The following is a 21,901-nucleotide window of genomic DNA, read 5'->3' as shown; positions in this document are numbered from 1 at the left end:
TTACAGAATAATTGATCTAACACAAGGATCTTGCTCAAAACACACCATCAAAAATAGCTTCAAAAAGTGTGCTTTACTGTGTTAAACTAACCTCTGAAACCAGAAATTCAAAACAAGAAACCATTTCTTCCTGTGTTAGCTGCTCTTCCCAATGACCATGGCAGGACCATGGCAATTACTTCACGCCCTTAATATAACACACATATGTTCCTTTCTGCCCCAAAAGAGAAGTTTTGTTTGTTACCTCTTACCGACAGTTATTTTGACAGTTCTTTTCTGAGAGTCCATCCTCATCTTCTCCCATAATATCCACTGCCGAAAATATCAGTGCAACCAGAATTGCAAAGCAGCATACCAGTGCAAAGATCACAATGCATCTTTGCTGGGACTGAAAGAGATTAAGATTAAAAAAAGTTTTAATGGCATGAGCACATTCTCGTCAATGACTTGAGATTCTGAAACTTTTACATAAGATCTAAATTTCTTTGAAGACCTTACTGCAATAGCTGTCAACATGAAACACACATCAAGATGTAAATGCTATCAAAACTGTCCTTCATGTATCACCTTGAGATGTATTTTACATCTCTCAGACACTGTTTAATGATTCATGTCACAAATAATATTAGTAATTTGAACTGCTTTCTGTTTGTACCACAAGGAAAGCATTATGCATCAAAATGACGACTCCTACATTAATTACGTATTTTCTGATTGCGGCTCACAGGTAAATACACACTTTAAAACAAAGTTTTGTTGTGTTTCATTGAAACAAAACATCTCATTGCAAGAAGACTGAAGAGCAAAGTCTTTTTTTTTTTTCTATTGCTACAAAGAGTACTTGACATTGCCACTATGACTGTCACAGACACTCAGACACTCTGGGAAGCCCTTGCCCCACAATAGCTATAATATAATGAACACAAATTCACAGATGATAAATGGGACTCAAGGAAACAATGGGAGACTGTTGCTCAGTACAACAGGTAATGCCTTCCACATCTCAGATTAATTATTATAACATGGCATAGCACTACCTTATGAAATCTTGCAGTAATAAATCAGATGCACCTGGTAGTGCCCTAGATAAATGTGAAACCTCCTAAAGACAGTCTCTTGACATGCAATTTACATAGCTGCATATATTCTATTCTGAAACCAAATGTTCAAATACTGTGCATTTTACTACTGAAGTAAATTTAAACAAGACCACACCCATATATAAAAACATTAATGTCTAACTACTGTTGCAATAGTAATTTTCTTAATTTTCATTATTGCTCTATAATTACAATGTCACATGGAGAAAAAGGCCTCATAAAGGAATGGGAAAGTGGGAAAGCATGGAAAATGTAAGGGAAAGGAAACAACATCATGCTTGCAGCATATAACCAATTTCACAGTATTTCCATTGTTCCTGATATTTTGTTTAAGAGGCAATAAGTTTCAGAGTAATAAGAACATTTTCCCATACACCTAAAGAAAAGGTCTAACATATTTTTTAAATTAAAAAAAAATTCCAATACTTCCCAGCTACTGCACTTCTCAGGAGAAACATGCTCATGTTTCATTTCAGAATAAATCAGATATAAAAATTTTATTTCATTCTGTGAAAATACAAAACACAGCATACAACTTCTTCAGACAAACAGGAAAAACTCATCTGAAATTTAATGAAAAATGTAGCCTTTAACAGTAACACCAAATGTGTGGTTCAGTTTATAAGCCTATTTTGAATACAATGCATATTAGACAACTTTATACATTTCAAATATATGTTTAAATCTGTATTTCTGTTATACTAACTAAAATCATACCAGAATGCAGCATAAGAAAATGTTCTTCAGCCATAACAAAGCCAACCCATGAAATAAATAAATTGGGAAAGCTTTTTTTTTCCTGCTGCCAGGTAGACTCACAGCAATATTTGAAAAGAGTTGCAAATTACTGCACCTGGGTGTCCAGAACTAAGGCTGCCCAGTAGGACTAAGGAGAAAATTCTTAAACATTCTCATTGCCTCACACTACTAGCAAGAAAAACTAAGAATTGCTGAAGAAAAGTAGGTATTCAGGTCTGGGACACTGCTGTATGCCATTTCTTCATCAGGACACTTCAGACTGCTGTTAGGATGACCATTGTCTCACACAGTTTTTTGCAGTACTACTAATGTATTCACAGAAACTCTTTGATGCTGAATGTATCACCATGGCAGCAAGGCAGCTAAGCTACTGCCATAACCAGCAAACCAAAAAGAGCCTAAGCTCATTTTCTAGTCCCTAGGAGCAGAGGATGTGACCCAGCAGGGCCCGCAAACATAGGGCTCTTTTTCCTCCCAAATCAGGCTAACTGCCGCCATTCTACACACTGGGACTAATTTTAAGTTACTCTGGATAAATTTGAAGCGCAAGCATCCTGCTGCCACACTGTGTGAAAGACTTCATGCTATTGCTCCAGGGAGTAACTCTCATATTCTTATTACGCTGCCATGCAAGCTGCACAACAACCACAGAGAGTAGTGGGATCACTGGACCAGCAGGGATTGCATCAGCCCTCAAGGCTGGGCCAGTACTCACAGAGACAGCAGGAGATGCTTCACTGAAAGGAGGTGTGTTGTAAGCCACAACAAACCTCTAGAAACCTCTCAGCCTGCTTAAAGCTCGAAGGCCAAAGCAATATAAAATCTACTGAGTACCAACAATAATATGGTATCACAAGGAGGAGGGGGTGTGGGGGGAAAAAAGGCAGCTGCAACAGATGCTTAAAGTTAAATACCAGGAAATCTTATGGCAGCAATATCTTGGTGCTCATGTTAAAGCACTATGGAAAGGGAAAGTCAAAATAATTCTGAATGGATCCTCCTAATCTAACATTAATTTCCATTCCACATAATTTTGGGGAACATATTCAAGGCTTCTTGACTTCTGTGTTGTAGTTGAAAATTGTATGAAGTTTAAATCCCTGTTCTTTCATGGATACAGCTTGTCAAGCTCTGCACTTTGTGAGTACTGCTCACTGGAGGCAGCACAAACTTAGTACCATTAGTAAGACCACTGCTGTTCTACCAGCACGAAAATAAAGACAGAACCACACAAACCTGTTTTACTACTCTTATTTCACAGGTCCTTTATATTATGCAGTTGTCTTTGACAAGTATAATGAATGAATTTTCTTACTTTTTCTTAAGTACCAGCTTAACAGTATGGTTACAAATAGCATAGGGAACCTTTTAAATCAACATTCAAAAACTCCCCTGTGACTACAATAGTTTTTCTTTGAACTAAGGACAGCACAACATAGCAAATAAAATGTAGCAAAAATTCCAAGTTTGTGATTCTCCTAACTCTACATTTTCAGACACAGGTCTGAAGGGTCAAGTAAAGATCAGTAAAAAAAATTTAAAGAGAGTAAGGAGGATTTAAAAAGTTTCACATTTCATGTTGAACTTACTCCTGCTGAGTGGTGGGTTTTTCATTGTTTTAAAATCTATATATTACATTATAAATTAGTGTTTGGAAATTATTTACATTAAAATTCATACTTATACTAGCAAAGAAAGAATAAAAACCAGCTACTTGCACCAAACAAGTCTTCTAAGCCTATCTTTTCACAACAGTAAAAGGTCTTTATTTTCACACACTTAGCCATAATGCTAACCATTTTCAAATAACCTTTTCCTAATTGAAACAGACTACGATAGACCATATCCATGTTCTTTTTTACCATCCATGCATGCCTCTGTGTGCATCTATGTGCAAGTAATAGCAGGCATTGTGAAAGAATCCAAAATCAAGGAGCTCACACCACTGACAGACTAGAAGGGACCTGCTAGGCTACTCTTCAGACCCCTGTATCTGTGGCCTTGGGCAGACTGCTAGTTTGATGCTGTCTTGTTGCACATCCCCTTGGCAGCTGGGATCCCTCTGAGCTTTATCAGACCCATCCTTCTGTTTCCTCCAGTAAATGCCTCAGCATTCAAACTTTCAGTCTTCAACCCTTAATTACAGAATACAGGGATCTCTAAAACTTAGGCAGTCCATCTGTCCATATACATAGTTAATTTGTACAAATATTAATCCCAACAGATATTTGTTTAGCCTGTCCTCAAAAATCTGGAGTTGAAAGAGATCCTGTAGTCTTTTCAGGCAACCCTATCCCATATCTAAGCAGCTGACTGATGCCTAACTTAAGTTTCTTATGCTACAACAATTCTTTTTTTCCTTCCTATACTCATGGAAAACTGTGAACAGAGCATTTCATTCTCTCTTTTACATATTTAAAGGCTACTATAGATGCTAAGAGGCCTGGGGCCAGACCCCCTATCAGTTTGACTGTACTGATGGGCAAGCCCAGAAATTCTGTTACATGAGAGAAAGATTTGTTCAGGGCTTAAGGAAGATTGGGAAAGAAACTCCTGCAGGAACAAAGACTATCAAAAATACAGTGATTAAAATGTGTTTCTTTCACCTGGCTCAACTAGCTAAAACAATACCTAAGTTAAAATAAATCAACCAAAACACTGCATTACTAAAAAAAGCATGGGATTTTTTTCATGCTGTTATATCTCTAGGGAGAGAATGAGAAGAAAAAGCCAAAAGCTGCACAATGTTTATTCAGTACAGTACTATTCAGACTAAAGTTTAATCTGGGAAGGACTCGCTTGTTTATTATTAAGAAAAAGGATAGCCTATGTCAATTAAGCTTATCAGAGCCTGTAATACCCATGCAGAATTGAGAATAAGAGCAAGAGAAAGGCCGCCATCTTTACTGCACTCACTTTGCTAAAAGCTGCTAAGAACACTTCACTGGCTCCTGAAGCTTTCAGTTTTTTCACAAATAACGGGCATTTCTTTGAGATTTTAATCTGGAATTTATTCTTCCTCCAATGCAGTACAAGAATGTCTTCTCCCAGAAAAGGAGCCATGAAATTGCAATGCTGCATCTACTGATAAAACTGACTGCATAACAAAAAATGTCAGGCTTTGAATTTGTGTTTCATTTTTTTACACCTATTTACAGACTGAAGAAGGTAATACTTATACACCACAATAATACAGGCTCTAAGAGGCAGGCTTTCGCATCTTTGGTCATTTCATTAATCTGTTCTTTCCTGCAACACATGTGAACACAAATGCGACAACAAAAGCACTCATCTGCCACACATCTGTAACTGCTCAACAGCCCTTAAAGAGCTGTTTATGAGTCAGGTTCTCTGGGTGCTGCAATACACCTGCCAAAGACAGCAAGGAACTGGACTTCAAGAATTAGCAATCATTCCCGATTACGCTTGATCATGTGTGTTTATTAGAGAAAAACATTACTATAAATACTATTTCCCCTTAACCTGGAATCTGCATACACTAATAATCTTCATTGCAGCCTTGAATCTCCCAGCTAGTATGAATAATGTAAATCAACACTTAAAATCCTCTTTAAAAGGAAGAGATTGCTAAGGTAAGTTTAATATTTTAAAATTGGCTGGACCTAGTTAGTTTCATCCTTGGACATTTAAGGCAGTGTCTGAAACTAACAGAGAACCTTTAGGACTCACCTCTAAAAACTCACAAGCCTGAGTGAAGTATCAGAAGCCCGGAAAAAGCAAAAGTGTTATCCATATTCAAGAAAAAATGGTGCTCAGACAGTAGAGGTTGGGAAACAATAAGCTAGTTATTCTAGCTTCAGTTTCTAGAAAATATGCAGATATCTAGAAGGTAAGAAGCTTTGTCATGTAAAAGTCGTATTGATCAAGTCTGATTTTTATCTTTCCTAGTTACAAGCCCTATTGTCCCAACAGAGAAGCTGAAATAATGTTTACTCTCACCTTTATTAAAAACTTTCTTACAAACCACAGCAGCTATGTCCAGATTATCACAGGAGACGCATAAAGCTGGATGAAAAATCAAGCTCATTGAAAAAATGGAAGGAAATTTTAGAATGGATTCTGCATTTAGAATGGATTCAGAGGATTCTGCTTTGCTCATGTCTTCATTAACAATCTAAATTCTGGAATAGAAATGAAAGGTGCTTATTAAGTTTTCAATCAAAACGAAAGCAGTACAAATTGAAGACCAGGTTAAAATTTAAAAATGTTCTTGACTCTTTAGAGAGTATGTCAACAAAAATAAGATAAATTTCAATAAATGAAAAGAGCTACAAGCAGGTAGGACCAAGCCATTGCACATATACAGAAACTGAGAAACCACTAGGAAAAAGAATAACCAAAACTATTAACAGGCTGGAACAGATGTTTTAGGAAGACAGACCAAAAAAGGGTAGGAGTCTATAGTTTGGAGAGAATAAGAAATATGACCAAGGAATACAGTATCTACACATTAACATCAGGTATAGTGAAGGCAGAATTATCCACTAAGTACTACAATTCCAGAAATAGTAGATGTTTATTGAAACTTCAGGAGTTAAGTTTCAAAAAGATAAAGTACTTTTTTATGATATTAAGCATCTGAAATTAGTTGCCACACAAGGCCATGAAAGCAAACAGCAGCAGGAGGTTTAAAAAGAGATTAGACAAAGCTTTCAAAAATACATCCTCATCAGATGCTAGAGAAAACAGGCTGGGATGTGCCCTCTGTTAGAGACGATGGGAAAGATGCCAGTGCCCACTGGCAGGCATACAGTACAGGACTAGACACACCGTGAGTCCAAGCTGCAGAATCTATTTCTACATTCTTAAATAGTTCCATTTTTCCACAGAAGGAATCAAGAGTGATAGCAGAGAACAACCTGATCGTGTCACATCATGTCACATTGTGTTGACTTAGATTTTTACACCCTGCTATAATGCCTGAACTGCATGCAAGGAAAAAATAATCCTTAGACTCTACTTCAAGTTGGCATATTTTGTTTACCTTTCAAGACCGAATGCAGACAGTTTAAAGCAGAATCAACAGTAAATATGTAGTCCCATACTTACCCACTGAAACAAGAGACAGTAAATATTTAGTCCCATAGTTACCCACTGAAACAAGAGAAACACCAATTAATCCTCCAAACAACACATCCTTTAATGTGTTTTCCAAGCAAACAAGAAGACACACTGTCCAGCAGTCTCCCTGTATACCCAGTTTCTTTTGAAACTGTATTTGATTTATATAGAAAGATTAATATAATATAATTATCTCCAAAATTTTAGAAGATCCATATGCAGGTAGACTTGGCTGAGAAAGATACAAATAAGTGCCTCTACCAAGGGAAAGACAGCCCAAAGCTTTGCCTTCCCCCACACCCAGGGCTCAGCAGCAAGCAGCCTTGTGGACCAGGGGTGGGAGGAATCCCTGCCCTGGGGGGAGGCAGTGCACCCTGAGCACACACCCAGTGAAGCAGCTGCCTTGGATTCACTGCTCTCTGAACAAACCTTTGATCCAACAGCTCAGGAACATAACACACGGACAAGCCCATGGTTATAAATAGAAAACCAATAATCTACTTTGGAAGAAATCCAAGGCTTTAGAGGTTACTTATCTGGACCTCCTCCACACAGGGTTCTATACTGCAGAAAGATATTAACATTCAGAACATGATGTCTGTAAGAAAAAAAGGTTTCCAGCACATAACCAACTAACCTCTGATCCAATTTATTGACCAATACTGGAATAAGAGAAGGGCTGAAAAGCCTGAATACATTTAAGTATTCATGTGCCATTTTACTGAAATTGGGCCCTGACTTCTCATCATGATAGATCGACTCAGCCTTCAGCATAATGTAAGGCAGTATTATAATTTGGCAACATCAAGAAAAGGCCGTTGTCTACCCTAAAAATAATACTCTACTCAAATCTAGTGTCTCCTGCAAAGAGAAGCAGAAAGAAATAAGGTATTGAACAATCTGAACCTGGCTTGAACAGCCAATTCAGAAGAATATTAATACTTCATTAGTATGAAAAAACAATGCGAGTAAGATTTCTATATTCCAATATCTCTTTGTGCATCTTTAAACCTGTGCATCTTTAAATCTAAATAAGGACTCCTACCACAGCTAGCATTACAGCTATTACTTCATCAGGACAAAACCAAACAAAAATAGCACCAAAAAATTGTGTTTTACATACAGTATTTAATATATTACATCTTTTATGTACCATTTTATTTCACAAATATAATTAAAAACTGAACTCTTCAGAGATCAGGTGAAACTCTGCAACTAATAACTGAGCAAACAAACATTTGGTCTATTATTTCCCATCAAGAGCTGGATCCCATAAGGCAGAATTTTGAGAAAGAATGAAATTAATAACTACATGAGGATGCAAACCATTAATATATTGCAGAACAGTCCATTTAAAATCAATTATAATCATCAGAGAACAGCTGGCTGGAGGATATATAGCAGATGATAAAAAGACTGGCCTAGAGTCTAGAAGTCCAGTTTCTAGGAGAATATGATCTTTCAAATTTTACACCCTTTATGTATCTTTCTGGAGACTACAGCATGCAAACCAAGCAGTTAGAAAGCCCTACTCTGAATTGTAGGCCTACTTCTCTCATCACCTAGTTTAATTTTGATGTTAAGAATCTTAACTCCTAATGAAAAACTAGATAGAAATATCAGAATCTCTAAAAGTCAGAATCTTCCATGGACACAAAACAAGGAGTTGCAGTAACTTGCCATATTGCATCTGTCTCTAGCCAACAATTCTCTTGCTTTCAAAATCAACAGGCAAAAAAACAGTCTACAGAAATACCCTCTTTTCCATACTTTGCTTGCATTCATCAAAATCACATTTTTCTACTAACTCTGACTCAAGAATTTCTTAAATCTCTTCTAGAATGAATTGTTTATTGTACATATTCAACTTTTAATCTAAAGATTAATTATATTTCTACTAAAGTTAAATGGAACACTTTAAGTTAAAAAGAAGGGGAAAACTGTAATTTTTTTCTTAGTTGCTGGTTAAACATGCTCAAAAGTTTTCCTCTTAGCTATTTCACACCAATTTTAAATGTCTCACCAGGAAAGGGAGGACATCCCACATTTGAAGTACTTGAAGTCATGCTTTTATTTCATCTTTTATTTTCATCTGGTCATTTTTGAATACAAAAGAGAGCTAGAACACAGAAGTGTCCATTGACTACAATGATTCCAGAATGATTTCATCCCAATTCCACTGGATCAGTCTAATACATGTTTTTCCAGCATTATAATTCTGCACCAAACTAGGCAGGACTGCAGTAACTAAAACAGCTTTAGCTTTTCAGGTAAGGCTCCTAAAGGAGTAATATATAACAGCTATAAATGTTCTAAATTTTAATGATAACCCTGCCATGCTATTAAGGCACATTCCAGCCTAGAGACAATCTGTTTAGATGGTAACATTCAGATATGCAGTGTATTTTAACAGGCTGAATACAGGACAGGAAGCATTTGGGAACAGAGGACAAGACAGGGTGTGCTCTGGTAAACTATAATATTTACCATTGCAACATCAAAGAGTTTCAGACTCCCTGACAAAGGAGATCAGGAAAATGTTGGGCAGCTATTTTCTGAGCATAGGATAAATAATTATTATGTGCCAAGGACCTTCTTAAAAGAAAATACAGAAAACCTAACAATACCAGTGGAAGCATGTCTGTGACAGATCACTCCATATCACTGAGGCATCCAAAAAGCACCAAAACATCTGTATGCTTTTACATCTTACCCACATCTGTGCCATGTTTCCTGAAATCAGCGACCATTTGTAATGTAGATTCTTGCTCCAGAACAGTTACTAATTTGTGTGTGTGTCTGTGTATATATAGATATTCTTAAATATATATATTTATACACACAAACGGACATGTAATAATGACCATTAACATCCAACATAAATCTCTTTCTAAACCACAAAGAGAAATTAGAAGTAGGCAGTGCGAAGTAGCAGCATAAAGGCAGACCAGACTCTATACAGATGAATATGCTGATTTACACTAATTTACATTACAATTACATTACATTACAATACTCTAATTTACAAATGGCAATGCCTCTGTTAGGTTCAAAATTAACTATAATTTACTTTTGTGTGATTAGTAATTGTAGAAAAAAAATTCTAGTAATGTACTCAGTTAAGTAATGCAAGACGCTGACAGCACAGCTTCAACTACAAATCACTTTCTTTCAAGAAAGTGTTTTATATAATAGTGCTACTAATAAAGCTTTAAGAGAAACTAAGTGAAATTTTAAAGCAATGAAGTAAGTTTATTCTCAGCGTTTGCATACATCCTTTTTGGCACATTAAATGATCATATGTACAGTCTGCTCAAGCTTCATGCACACAGCTTTGTTTTGGTAAGATACTTTCAAAATGAGACAAGACCAAAAAAAAAAAAAAAGACTGAAAATAAAAAGTTGTGGCTACTGGCACAGAGACTCCATCAGGGAGGCTGTAAGACACAAATTTGAGCTCAAGTGCAGTTCTGTAGAATTACAAGTTCATCACTCTACCTGGAGCATGTGTCTTCTTATCCAAATTAACAAGGCAAAATACATTACATTAAAGCTTTTCAATGAGATTTTAGCATTTAATCCTGTGATTGGAACAGGCTAAGAATGTATCTACCATCAATTACAGCATTATCACATTAAGTTCCTATAAAGCAATAATTCTACAGTCAGAGGCAGGGGTGCAACTGAACCTGGACGTACTAACAAATTTTGTCACATAAACTACAAATTACTGGTTCCTCTTTCATAAAGTGTAAACAGCAAATTAAGAATATTTCAAATTTTTTTTAAGTTTGCTTTCATTCATTCTGACAAGATACACTTAAAGAAAAAGTTCTATTAACTCTGCTATAAATTAACACAAGTTCAGGAAAAGAAATTATCTCATATGGGAAGCATTTAATTTTAGCTCATTCTGAATTTTTAACTACACTGCAAGTACATGTTGAACTAATAGATTTGCCATCTGGCCAAGAAGTTAATTCCATTGTCATAGAGAGCACAACCAATGTGACATTCACAATAGGAATTATATTCTATTGTAAAGAGAGATAAAGGAAAACAGAGGCTTATGATCTGCAGCTAATCAGAGACATAAAGGTAAACTAGTTAATTACAGTGATTAAGTGTATCCGATCTATGGTTTCTTTCCTGTGAAAGACTCAACAGGCAATTTAGGTACCATGGTTTTTCTCCTACAGAATTCTGTATTTGAATTAAATGACAGTGTTCATACTATATTTTAAATAACTCTACTTGACTGAAAATTCTTTACTGGCTGAGTAATACGTAATATTATGAGTAAAGATGGGACTGCCATATTGACTTCAGCTTCCCTGAATCGCAAGAAATGAACAAATATTCGAATATTTACAAATACAATAAATTTATAAGCACACACAACTATATACCAAGCAAGCAAACAAAAAAGAGCACCAAGAGAAATAAAGACAAGAAACAAACAGCAGCAGGGATTTAAGACCTCCATCTCCTACTTCCCTCTACCATAGACTCTTTCTGTGTGATATCTGGTCCAAATCTGTCCTCACTGTTGTAGAAGTATTTTTTCTACTCCTAGTGGAGTTGACACACACCATTATGGGTGGAGGAGATAAAGGGAAGAGAATCAAATTAATTGGGCAAAGTAAATTGTTCCTGGATGTTTTCTTTTTTCACTATTTCAACTATATTAATCCTTTCCCCTTTCACAAAACAGCAAAAAATAATTAATCACTGTCATTTTCTCATTCCAACTAACAAGCCCCCACTCTATTCTGCCATCTTACAGGTTTCTGCCTTCATACGGTGCAGACAAAGCTGCACAACATGGACACCAGGTTTCAGAACCAGCAGAAGATAATGAATACCTTGAGGGGAGAACAAAAAAATCAGCACCAGCAGGATCTAGAAGGATCAAAGAGATTATTTTTCTAGAGAGAGCTGCAACCAGGTTCCTGCAGCAGCAGAGTGAAAAGTACTGTACTGTGATTAACTTTTCACCTCTCACTGGAATTACCAGATACTTCTTCTACCAGCAGCAATGCTCCCCACTGTTTGTCGTTCCTGTGCTGCCTTAACTCCATATTAATAAGGTCAGACTCCCTCTGGTATGTTGAGATACCAAGGTATCCTGATTTACAGCATTTTGTCAGTTTTTATTTCACAGCTTCTTTTTCTCATTTGCTACCTTTGTGGAAAAGGCTTTGTCCTACTCTTTTCTTTGTTTAATATATTACTACAGTATTCTACTGAATTGGGCTCATTGCATATTGCTCTACTAGCTAGTCAAAATATTTATTTTTATTTTTTTAGTCTGTTCATAGGATAAATAAAATAATTTTAAAAAATAAAAATCTCCTCAACAAGATATATAAGGACAATCAATCTCATAACTGACTGGGCAAACATAAAAAATGTTAACTTGGCTTCCTATATTTTCTATTTGTCCTTCAATATTTTTTGCATCCAAGTAATCAAAAAAACTAGATAAAACAGAGCCCAGTTATGTAAAACATTTCCCATTACTAGGTGGCTGAGAATTTCTTTCCCTCATCTCACCTTCAAATATCATGACATCTGACTTGAAAATATGTGGAAGAACTCCTCCTTTGTATTACATAATGTTTAAGTCAACCTATGAATTTAGAAGTTATTCAGAAGGAAAACCATGCATGCACATGAATACACATATTTACATGTGCAGCCATGACCACAAAAGTCTCAGTTCAATAGGACGACAGTCTTACAGATTAAATATGATATCCAGCAGACAGGACTGGTTAAAAATAAATTAATTAAAATATCTATCCAGGGACATGGCTGTTTGAATGAAAACCATAAAACATTCTGGCCTAGCTGAATGTGTGTCTAGTTTTATTATTGTTTTAAAGTAGGCAATCTGCAGATTTTTTAAATGACTACCAATCTGGAATTTTAATCATTCTGTATAATAAAACATGGAATGAAGGTACACTGAAATTCTATCTTCTTATTCTCAGTTCTGTAGCAGAGAAACCCAAAAAAGTAAAAATAGTGAGAGAGATGAAGATGAACCTTGACTATAAAACAGACACTCTGCAATTTGACATGGTGATGGTACAAATACCTCAGTGAAGTTTCAATGCTCCTGAAAGCAGAGGAGGTATATTGCACCTCACTAACAGAGATGATGATGGACCAGACAGAGTTCCAGGAAAGAGTGACTGCATGCTAAAGAGTGCCACTAACCATTATCACCTTTCATCCTACTCTGAAGTCCAATATTTTTCTGGTGCAGGTATTTTTTTCCCTCCCTTTCTTTTCTGACAACAAACTTTCTTCGGGAATACTTTCTTAGGAGGAAAAGAAACTAAATTTTCTGGGAAAAGGCCTCCTATGGCAGGCTATCAACTGATGAAAATTATTATGGGCACAGGTTTGTCTTACAATACCTTACAAGCTCTTTCTAAACTGAAAAATAAAGTGCAGCTTAAGTTTTCAATACAGTATCAGGCCTTAACATAGCAAAGCATCCAGAAAAAGGTAAAGAGATTTATCTGTGAAATTTCAGTCTCAGGGTGACAGACTCATTCCCTATCTAGAAGTAGTAGCAGCAGCAATTTATTAGAAGCACTCGCTGAAGAAAGCAGTCATTTTGTTAAGTTCTATAAAATTTACACAGACATTTTGCCACACTATCAGAAATGTTCATAAAATAATGTTCAAAGAGGTCTCAAAATATGGAAGTTTCCTCATTTCACAGAAAGCAGCAAAATGCTAACTAATTTCAAGCAGTCTGGAAGTAATTGGAGATATGCAGATCTTACACTGTCATATTAATTTGCCTTTTAAGTTATTTCCTGAAAGCCGTAGCTGTGCAACACATGCACATAGTACTTAAAAAAAAATCTTAGTCCTAATAATTTTTGCATGTGTTGCTTAAGGCTTAAATATATTCCATATGAATAAAAATCAATATAGTGTTTACTGTGTATTCTGGTAAAATAACTTATGAAATTCAAGTAAAATTTGGTCCATATTTGTTTTCTGGACCATATTTGTATTCTGTGTAATATTTGTATTCTGTGTAATATTTTAACAAGTATAATTTTAAGCAATGTACATAGATACTCTACTTCTCAAAAATAGCAAACTCAGATAGTATAAACTGATAACATTTCCAGATTATTCTGTGTCACCATGTGTCCCTGTACACGCTTGTTGAGGCAACAGTCATTCCCAAAATTCTTCACATGCAGATTCCCTCCGTACAGGAAATATACCTCTAATTGCTTTTCTTAGTTTCCTAGCTATTTATAAAACAAAATTAATAAAATCTCCAGTGGTATAGACACACTAGATACGTGCTCCTTCCACAGCATATTCAAAATAAACTATTCTTATTTTTTTTCTGAGATAATATACAACATTTGAACAAGACAAAACAGACTTACTGCAGAAGCAATATGAAAGGCTACACATGTGCTCATATTATCAGCTGATTGATACTCCATGTTCACATCTATGCAGAGATTACTTTTTAATTACAGGAATTTATTCCCATATTAATCTGTTAAGAGATTTCCACAAAAAGAGTTACACAGAAAGCCTTGCCCCATAAACTAAAAAAAAAGTTTCATTTTGTTGACCAACAGGCACTGAATGAACTATGGGTACCCATGCAAATCAACAGATATCTTTGCTGGCATTTTTAAGAGATATGTACATGTACACATATATGTCCTACAGAGCTGATTTCTGGGCACATGTAATTGTATATCAAAAGGATGTAATAGTTCCCAAACTTTCTTGGTCACTGAAACCTTGCCAGACATCAAGAGCTACAATGGAAACCCACAACTATTTTTAAATCAAAAAATTGTAATTGCATTGTAAGTCGAGTAAGCAGTAATATTGAATACAGTTCAGGGAGTCAGCAAGAGACCACTTACCATAAATTTTGTAAGTCATCAGTGCTGTCCAGACTACAGCCTAACAGATTTCACAGAGAGAGCTTAATGATCTGAGGTCAAAATTCCATTTTCCTGCAGTAGAGAGATATGGGGAAGATGCACAGACCTCACTACAACCTAACTCTCTAAACATACAGCAGAGATGCTTGGAATATGTATTCTAAATATACAGTGAAGGACAAAATTTTGTAGCAGCTTTGACCTACAGACGTGCATGTGCATGCATTACAGACATAAATGTCCACACACGCACTAAAATATTCTGTCACTAAAAATGACGCTTTGCAGTAAGCTCACCACACTTGTTACATTCAGTAAGGAGTCACTGGGGAGAGGGTTGCTCTGGAAGGCTGTCTTTACCTACTAAACAGCCACCATGCTTGCCAGTACACTCCCAAGGCAGATTTAAGTCACAGTATAAGCCATGATCTATGACCTTTCTCACGTTCTCCATTTTTATACTGGTGGCAAACTTCCCACCTGCTCCTGTCTTTCTTGGCTACCCACCTTCCTTTTGTACTGAATTTGTTATTGGCTTTGAAAAGGCCTCTGTGTATAACACTTTTGCCACTGTCTTTAAAAGGAACAAGGCTTAGCTCAACCTTCAGAAAGAATACAGCTGGATTTATATTGCAAAAGCCATAAATACACTATAAAAATGTGATAAAGTTCCTTCAAATAATAAAACCATAGCCTTTCTTTTTCAGGGGCATTAAAATGCAGACTACAATCACATAGAAGTCACTCATTCAAAACAACCTTTTCAGGGGTAATATGCAATTCATTGTTTAAATTCTTTGCCTCTTCTTCTGTCTATTCTATGAAAAGTCCAGTTTTCCCTATGGTCCTAAATGTACAATTAGATATATGCCCAAGCTAAAATTCATCCATGTCACTGAGCTCAAATTCAGATTTTGCCAAGGACACAAAACTATGGCTATGATCTACCACATTCATTTTGCCACATTCATATTGTACAGGCAGGTAGCACACTCATAGCTCAAGCACTTCTGTTTAACGTGGATCTCTGCTAGACAAACCTCTTGATCCCATTTTGAGATTACACTAAATATATAAAGAAACACTATTAGATATGGTGTAAATTCATCAGCTTGATTTATACTTTGAATACAAAAGACTTGATCAAAATCTAATTGATGCTTCAAAGCATCTGGCATTTAATGGAATATTTAGATACTCTCCTATTACATGTTTACCCTATGACATATTACCAAAAATAGATCGCAATTTCATTTTCCTTTGGTGCTAAGACTTTAACATATTTATCGTTTTCTTTGTCCCTTTCTTCTCTATACTCTTTAGGGAAATTTGCACAACATGCAAAAGTTCTAGATTTTGTTTTTCATATGATAACTTTGCTCCTCTTGGGGAAACACCAAATGGCAAAACAATTCCCTTTGTCTGCTAGGACTGCAAGGCTCAATTTCTTTCTAAACATTAGCTTTGCAGTCAGCTGCTGAGCTCTTTACTAAGTGAACAACCTGAACAATAAAGTGTTACAGTAACTTCTTTTCCTATTTGCAACTGTGTACTGCTATCATATAGGTACTGCTATAATAATCTTACAAAGTTCATGGAATTTCTTCAAAATTTGTGCTAATATAAACATAAACAGAATTCAGCCCTTGTTCTTCTTAGTTCCTTCATAGCTGCAAATTCTATACAGTTATTTAGTAAGAAAAAAATATATAAATACATGTCATTCTGATCTATCTGCTTCTTGCATGGCTTTCAGCTAAATTCTTACATTAAAAAAAACAATGGGTAAACTGGAAGCTAACTAAGCTTGCTATCTCAACTACATATTAATAATAAACTGAAGTAGTTTGCAAAAGGTTATTATAAGGCTTAGCAGTCCTGCCTGAGAAACATACCAACTATTTTATTAAACATGAGGGGAAAAATAATTGGTTTCCATCAAAGCCACAATAATTCAAACTAAAGGAAATTACCTAGCAATTTATAAAGTCAATAAATATGCTCATGCTTATCCAGAGATCCCTCCAAGGACATTGCATCTATTTGCTGTATCTGCAGAAATTAATATATTCCCTTTCTGGTGTTTTGTAGCTGCAAATTGCTTTGTAGATGGCGAGACTGGCAATTTATCTCTTTGCTATGTAAGAATGGGCTCAGAGACTGTAAATGATTACTTGACTAAAAGTATCTCAAGTTTTTTGGCTTGATGCAAGAATTTTCCAGTACTCTGTTCTCTGTTAGACTCTGAAGAATCACAAGCGGAAAGAAAGCACCTGGGTAACCTTCTTGACTGAAATGAAGATCTACACGTTTGAGAGAGAAAAGAAACTGTCTGAAGGTTAAAAAAACTTTAACAAAATTTTTAAAAAACACAAAACCAAGAAACAGTTTGAAAAAAATTGCAGTCACCTTCTTACTTTAGTTTATCACAGGACTGAAAACAGCATGTTGTCCAACAGTTGTTTAAAAATTTAACTTATTATTTGGATAGCACCCTTTTTGAAAAGCAAGCCCTGTCTCCTCTCCAGCCTCCATGCTGAGCTGTCATAAAGCTCACAGGGTTACTTCAAGGAGGGTACCTAATATGTAGATAGCAAGCCACTCCGCTGTGGTAAGACAGGGGAAGTGAATAGCCCTGCCCTATCATTATTCAAAGAGCTGGAACATCTGTAGGGCAACACCAAAAAGCCATCAAAGAGAATTAATGTTCACTAGGATGATGGCATTCCAAAGGCAGTTTAGAATAATGAAGTCATTTAAGGCCATCTTTCTGAACAATAATCTTGGCTTATTTTACAAGGCAATTAAAACTGAGATGGGAGGTAGTAGGCTGTCTGTAACAGCCAGTGCTGCTAAGAAAAAAAAAAAGAAAAATCTTTATTATTTGTTTTTCCAAGGTACACACACAGAGAAATGAAGAATGTGGTTCCCTTATGTAATATTACAGGTTCCAAACCATCCTTTTCAGCCTCTCTGACAGAACAATGCTCTGTGGATTAGAATAGAGGCAGGTCTATGAAGTGAGGAGAAAAGAAAAGGAAGACAAAACTTGGAGCTCACTAACTACAGTGATAAGACAAGTAATTTAAATAACTACTTTTAGAAAAGTGAAAATACGACCACTACAAAAATACTACTGGTATTTGTTGCTGAATTTTCCTGAAAATTATATATTGACTTGCAGGCAAATCTAGCAAAAGACCTAAAGCCACATGCTTGTATCCCCAAAGACAGCCAGGATGAGGGCTTCAGCATATCACAGGAACTACTGTAACTGTGCTCACTCTCCATGGCCTTGATGTTGGAGCATAGAGCATAATGAAGGAAAAAAAATCCTGTCATGGTGCATCTGATATTCAAAGAATTCTTCCATAAAGAAGCCATGCTCAATTTTTTCTTCTATTTTCCTCCATTTATCTGTGTCTGGTATACCTCTATAAATATACCTTCAGAATGTATCCCTTCATAAGTGTCTGGCACACCCAAGGAATAAATTCCAATCTTTTCATTTAACCATCACAGTATATTTTGCTATTTCTTCTGCAATGTTATTATCTTTTTGCTACTACTCACTGATTCTCCCTCAAGCCCAGCAAGTTCCATGTCTCATCTCTGAAAAGATATCTTTGCACAGGAGAATAAAGATGCATTGAGGCTTTGTAGCATGCCTCAACACTTTCACTTAAATAGCCTGGAAGGCTTCAGTATGTTCTACAAAAATCTTTTGACTGCTGTCAGAAGTGTCAGAAAACAACATCAAAGTCCCCTAAGAATACAGGACAGTGCCAAAACAGGAGTAGCATAAGCAATTTCCATCTACCATTTTAGACTGTCATTTTCAATAAACACCTGGAAACTTCCAATAGTTTCAGCATGTCCCAGTCCGTGACCACAGTTCTTATTGCTCTTATTATGATTTATTCCATTTATAATAACATATAAAAACCTATGCAGCAGTGACAGCTAACTCCAAAATACCAGTCCAACACTGAAACACTCTATGCTACTTATAGTGCATAAAAATGCAACAACATTTCTGATTTTATTTGCCTCGAAAATATTTTTAAACTATAACCATCGATGAGCAAGAGGACAGATTTAGCATGTAAACTTATGGAAACATCAACTTAGTGTCTGAAGGTAAAAAAGGCAAGCTGAATTTACTAGAATGGGAGCAGAACACCAAAGAAAATTTCTTCACATTGTGAATTTTAATACATTTGTGGACCCAAACCCTGAAAGTCACAAAGTTCTGGTTCACTCATTTCAAAAATCACAGAACAACTGAAAGAGATATAGAAATAGGTAAAAAGGACAATCAAAGCATAGAATGTTTCTATATAAAGAAAGATTAAATAAACTGGTAATCTTCAGCTTGGAAAAAGACACGACAGAGGAATGTGACAGAACTAAAAATTCATAAGCAGCATGGAAAAGATGACTATGAAACAGTTATTCACTGTCTCTTCCACTAAAAACATTAGAGGGCATTAAATTAATTTTGTTGGTAAGCTTGAATGAGCAAACAAAAAAGGGTACTCAAGGCACTGTTAAGCTGTAGAATCCCACACCATGAGACACATAGGTGATAGAAGCTTACACAGATTTGAAAGTGGGTATCTTTGGGTTTTCTTCATGGAGAAAAGCCCTGGGCGCTTGTAAAGAGAAATGCCAACTCCAGGAACTGGAAATTACATGATTCAGTCTATATTCTCCCCACTTTGCCAGGGTTCTGTCAAAGACAGGATAAAAGGCTGGTCAGATGTTTAGCCTGAACAATACAGCTACTCTTGAGGTTCTTGGTACTCCTCTCCTGGACAACAGCTCTGGCTAAACATTCCAAGACTGGCTAACATTCCAAGATTCAGGGCAATACTGTTATAAGACACACTGCCTGATCAGTATGGCAAAAAATACAAACACTGAACTTTCTACAATTTGCATTCAAAAGCTTCAAGGAATGTAACAGAACATTACAGGTCCCAGCCAGATGCCATGGCTCCTCCTACCAGCCCACGTTCCAGAGCCCGTGTCAGCTCCCAGAGATGTCAGTCCCTGCCCCAGCAGGGCTGGGCTCCAGCTCCCCGCAGCCCTGCCCTGCCCTGGGCACTGCTGAGCCAGGGCCACCTGCAGCACAACATGGAGCACCAGGGCTGCCCCCAGGTGCCCTCCTCCCTGGCTGGGCTGGTGGAACAGGGTCTGGTCATCAGGCCCTGCCCTGACAGACCCCCACCAACAGGAGCCCCACTCCTGCTGGACTCTGCTTCCCAGGGGTGCCCCTGGCATATGTGGCACCCTGGCCAGTGGTGCCCACTGCACAAAGCAGCCTACACCTCCCACAGCAAGGCAATGCAGTCATTGGTCCCTCAAAACCTACACCAGAGGACACTCTCTTGCAGACACAAGGGAGAGGTTACTGCACTGCACACAGGCTGTCATGGGTGACAGTGAGGTCTCAGCTGCTCCTGCTTTAGGGACCTGGAGTTCTCACTGAGTGATGACATGTAAGCTGTCCTAACGTTTCAAGTGAAGAATGACCGTACAATCTAATTCTGTAATCATTTGCCTTAAACACATCAATGAAGTCACACTCTTTCTATGCGCTAAGATTGCAATAAATGGCAAAAAATGTTTAGTTGAACTCTCCTGCATTTATTGCAATTTCAGAGTGTTCATTAGGTATCAGTGTTTCAAGCTTTTTGTTGTAGCGGTGCGTTTCAAGGGGGGGGACCCCCCGGGGGTGTCCTGGGGGGCCCCCCCTTGGCTGTGAGTTCGCTGGTGGCAGCAGGCAGGCAAGGAGACTCCACACAGCTTCTGAGGGTGCTCATTAGATGAGGGTTTATTGGGGGTCCTACCCACTGGAGGCAGCATGGTTTCTGAGGGAGAGGGGGGAAAGGGGAGTGAGGGCCTGAGGGGGCACCAGCCAGGAGAGCCAGCTAAGAGAGAGCGAGAACCGTCCCCCCGGCACACTGAACAGGGAGATTCAAAGTGGGCGCAGAACAGATCGGGCCAATGGGATTACAGACACAGGATAGTGCAGGGGAGGAGCACAGGCTTGGAATAAACCATACATTTTCGAGGGGAGAGACAGAGCATACCATTCAACTAAAATATAACACCACATTTTGTGGGTCTGAAGTCTCACTGTCCAGGAGGCTTTCATGGAAATATCTTCTCCTAGGCTCCAGCATATCTGTTCTGAATAATATTTTTAAGATTACTTTCTTCCTGCACATCATTGTAGTGAACATTAACTTTCACTTGTCACCTTTATCCAGTCACCATTACAAAGGAGATGTAATACTTGCATAAAACTTTAAAACTTAGGGCTGATCAGTAAATTCTATTTGTGACATAGGAAGAGAAGGAAGACAGAGAAACTCCTTTACATAAATCTATCAAATTTAAGACCATTTGTATTTAATTTATGGCAAGTGTTGTATGGGTTCATTAAAGTTTATGACTTCAATAAAAACAACAGCAATTACTACATACAAACAGCACCAACATGAATTCAACAAACTGGCTCAAATGTTAAAAAATAAAGCTAGAATTAACACTGTCTGATGTAATGCAAACAACATCTGATAACATCTATCAAAGAAGAAACGGTATCAATCTAAATCCAGCTACTAATGTATTAGTCCTAGCCTTCAGAGAAGGACACTTTTTCTTTATTATTGTACGAGACCTTGGAGCGCCCCAGTGCCACACACTGCCATGTGTTCTGTGCCAAAAGCCTCCAGATGGGAAATACATTAGATTCATGAAGACAGCAGAATGATTTTCTCCTTGCTTTCTATTTTAAGAATTAAGTTTAATGAGAAAAAGTAGTGCTTGTCCACCATAAGAACAGCTCTTATGTCTATGGATTTACGTGATTTCATATATAAACCTTTTATATAAACACAAGCAGTAATGCAAATGAGTCTCAGTAACTGCATACACAAAGGTACTGTGTACTTTGGCTATATGGCCTGCTCTTCTTTCCCAATTAATAACAGAAGATTA

General features: G+C 37.0%; 1 protein-coding gene across 5 annotated transcripts in view; it reads right to left on the bottom strand.

The window, feature by feature from the left end:
* The window catches only part of PLD5 (phospholipase D family member 5), a 164,541-nt gene that overhangs the window by 95,653 nt on the left and 46,987 nt on the right, over positions 1 to 21,901 (bottom strand). For 2 of the 5 annotated variants that reach the window (XM_068185418.1, XM_068185419.1), the window contains exon 2: positions 252 to 388. In XM_068185418.1, the coding sequence (XP_068041519.1) occupies positions 252 to 388 (137 nt within the window). Of the gene's footprint in view, positions 1 to 244; positions 389 to 841; positions 909 to 21,901 lie in introns of those variants that run through there. The other 3 variants (XM_068185420.1, XM_068185421.1, XM_068185423.1) reach the window with 3 other exon arrangements.

The sequence above is a fragment of the Anomalospiza imberbis genome, chromosome 3 (assembly GCF_031753505.1).
Source record: "Anomalospiza imberbis isolate Cuckoo-Finch-1a 21T00152 chromosome 3, ASM3175350v1, whole genome shotgun sequence".
In the NCBI taxonomy this organism is placed as follows: domain Eukaryota; kingdom Metazoa; phylum Chordata; class Aves; order Passeriformes; family Viduidae; genus Anomalospiza; species Anomalospiza imberbis.
Note: the sequence above shows the minus strand (reverse complement) of the source record. Positions and strands in the feature narration are given on the sequence as shown.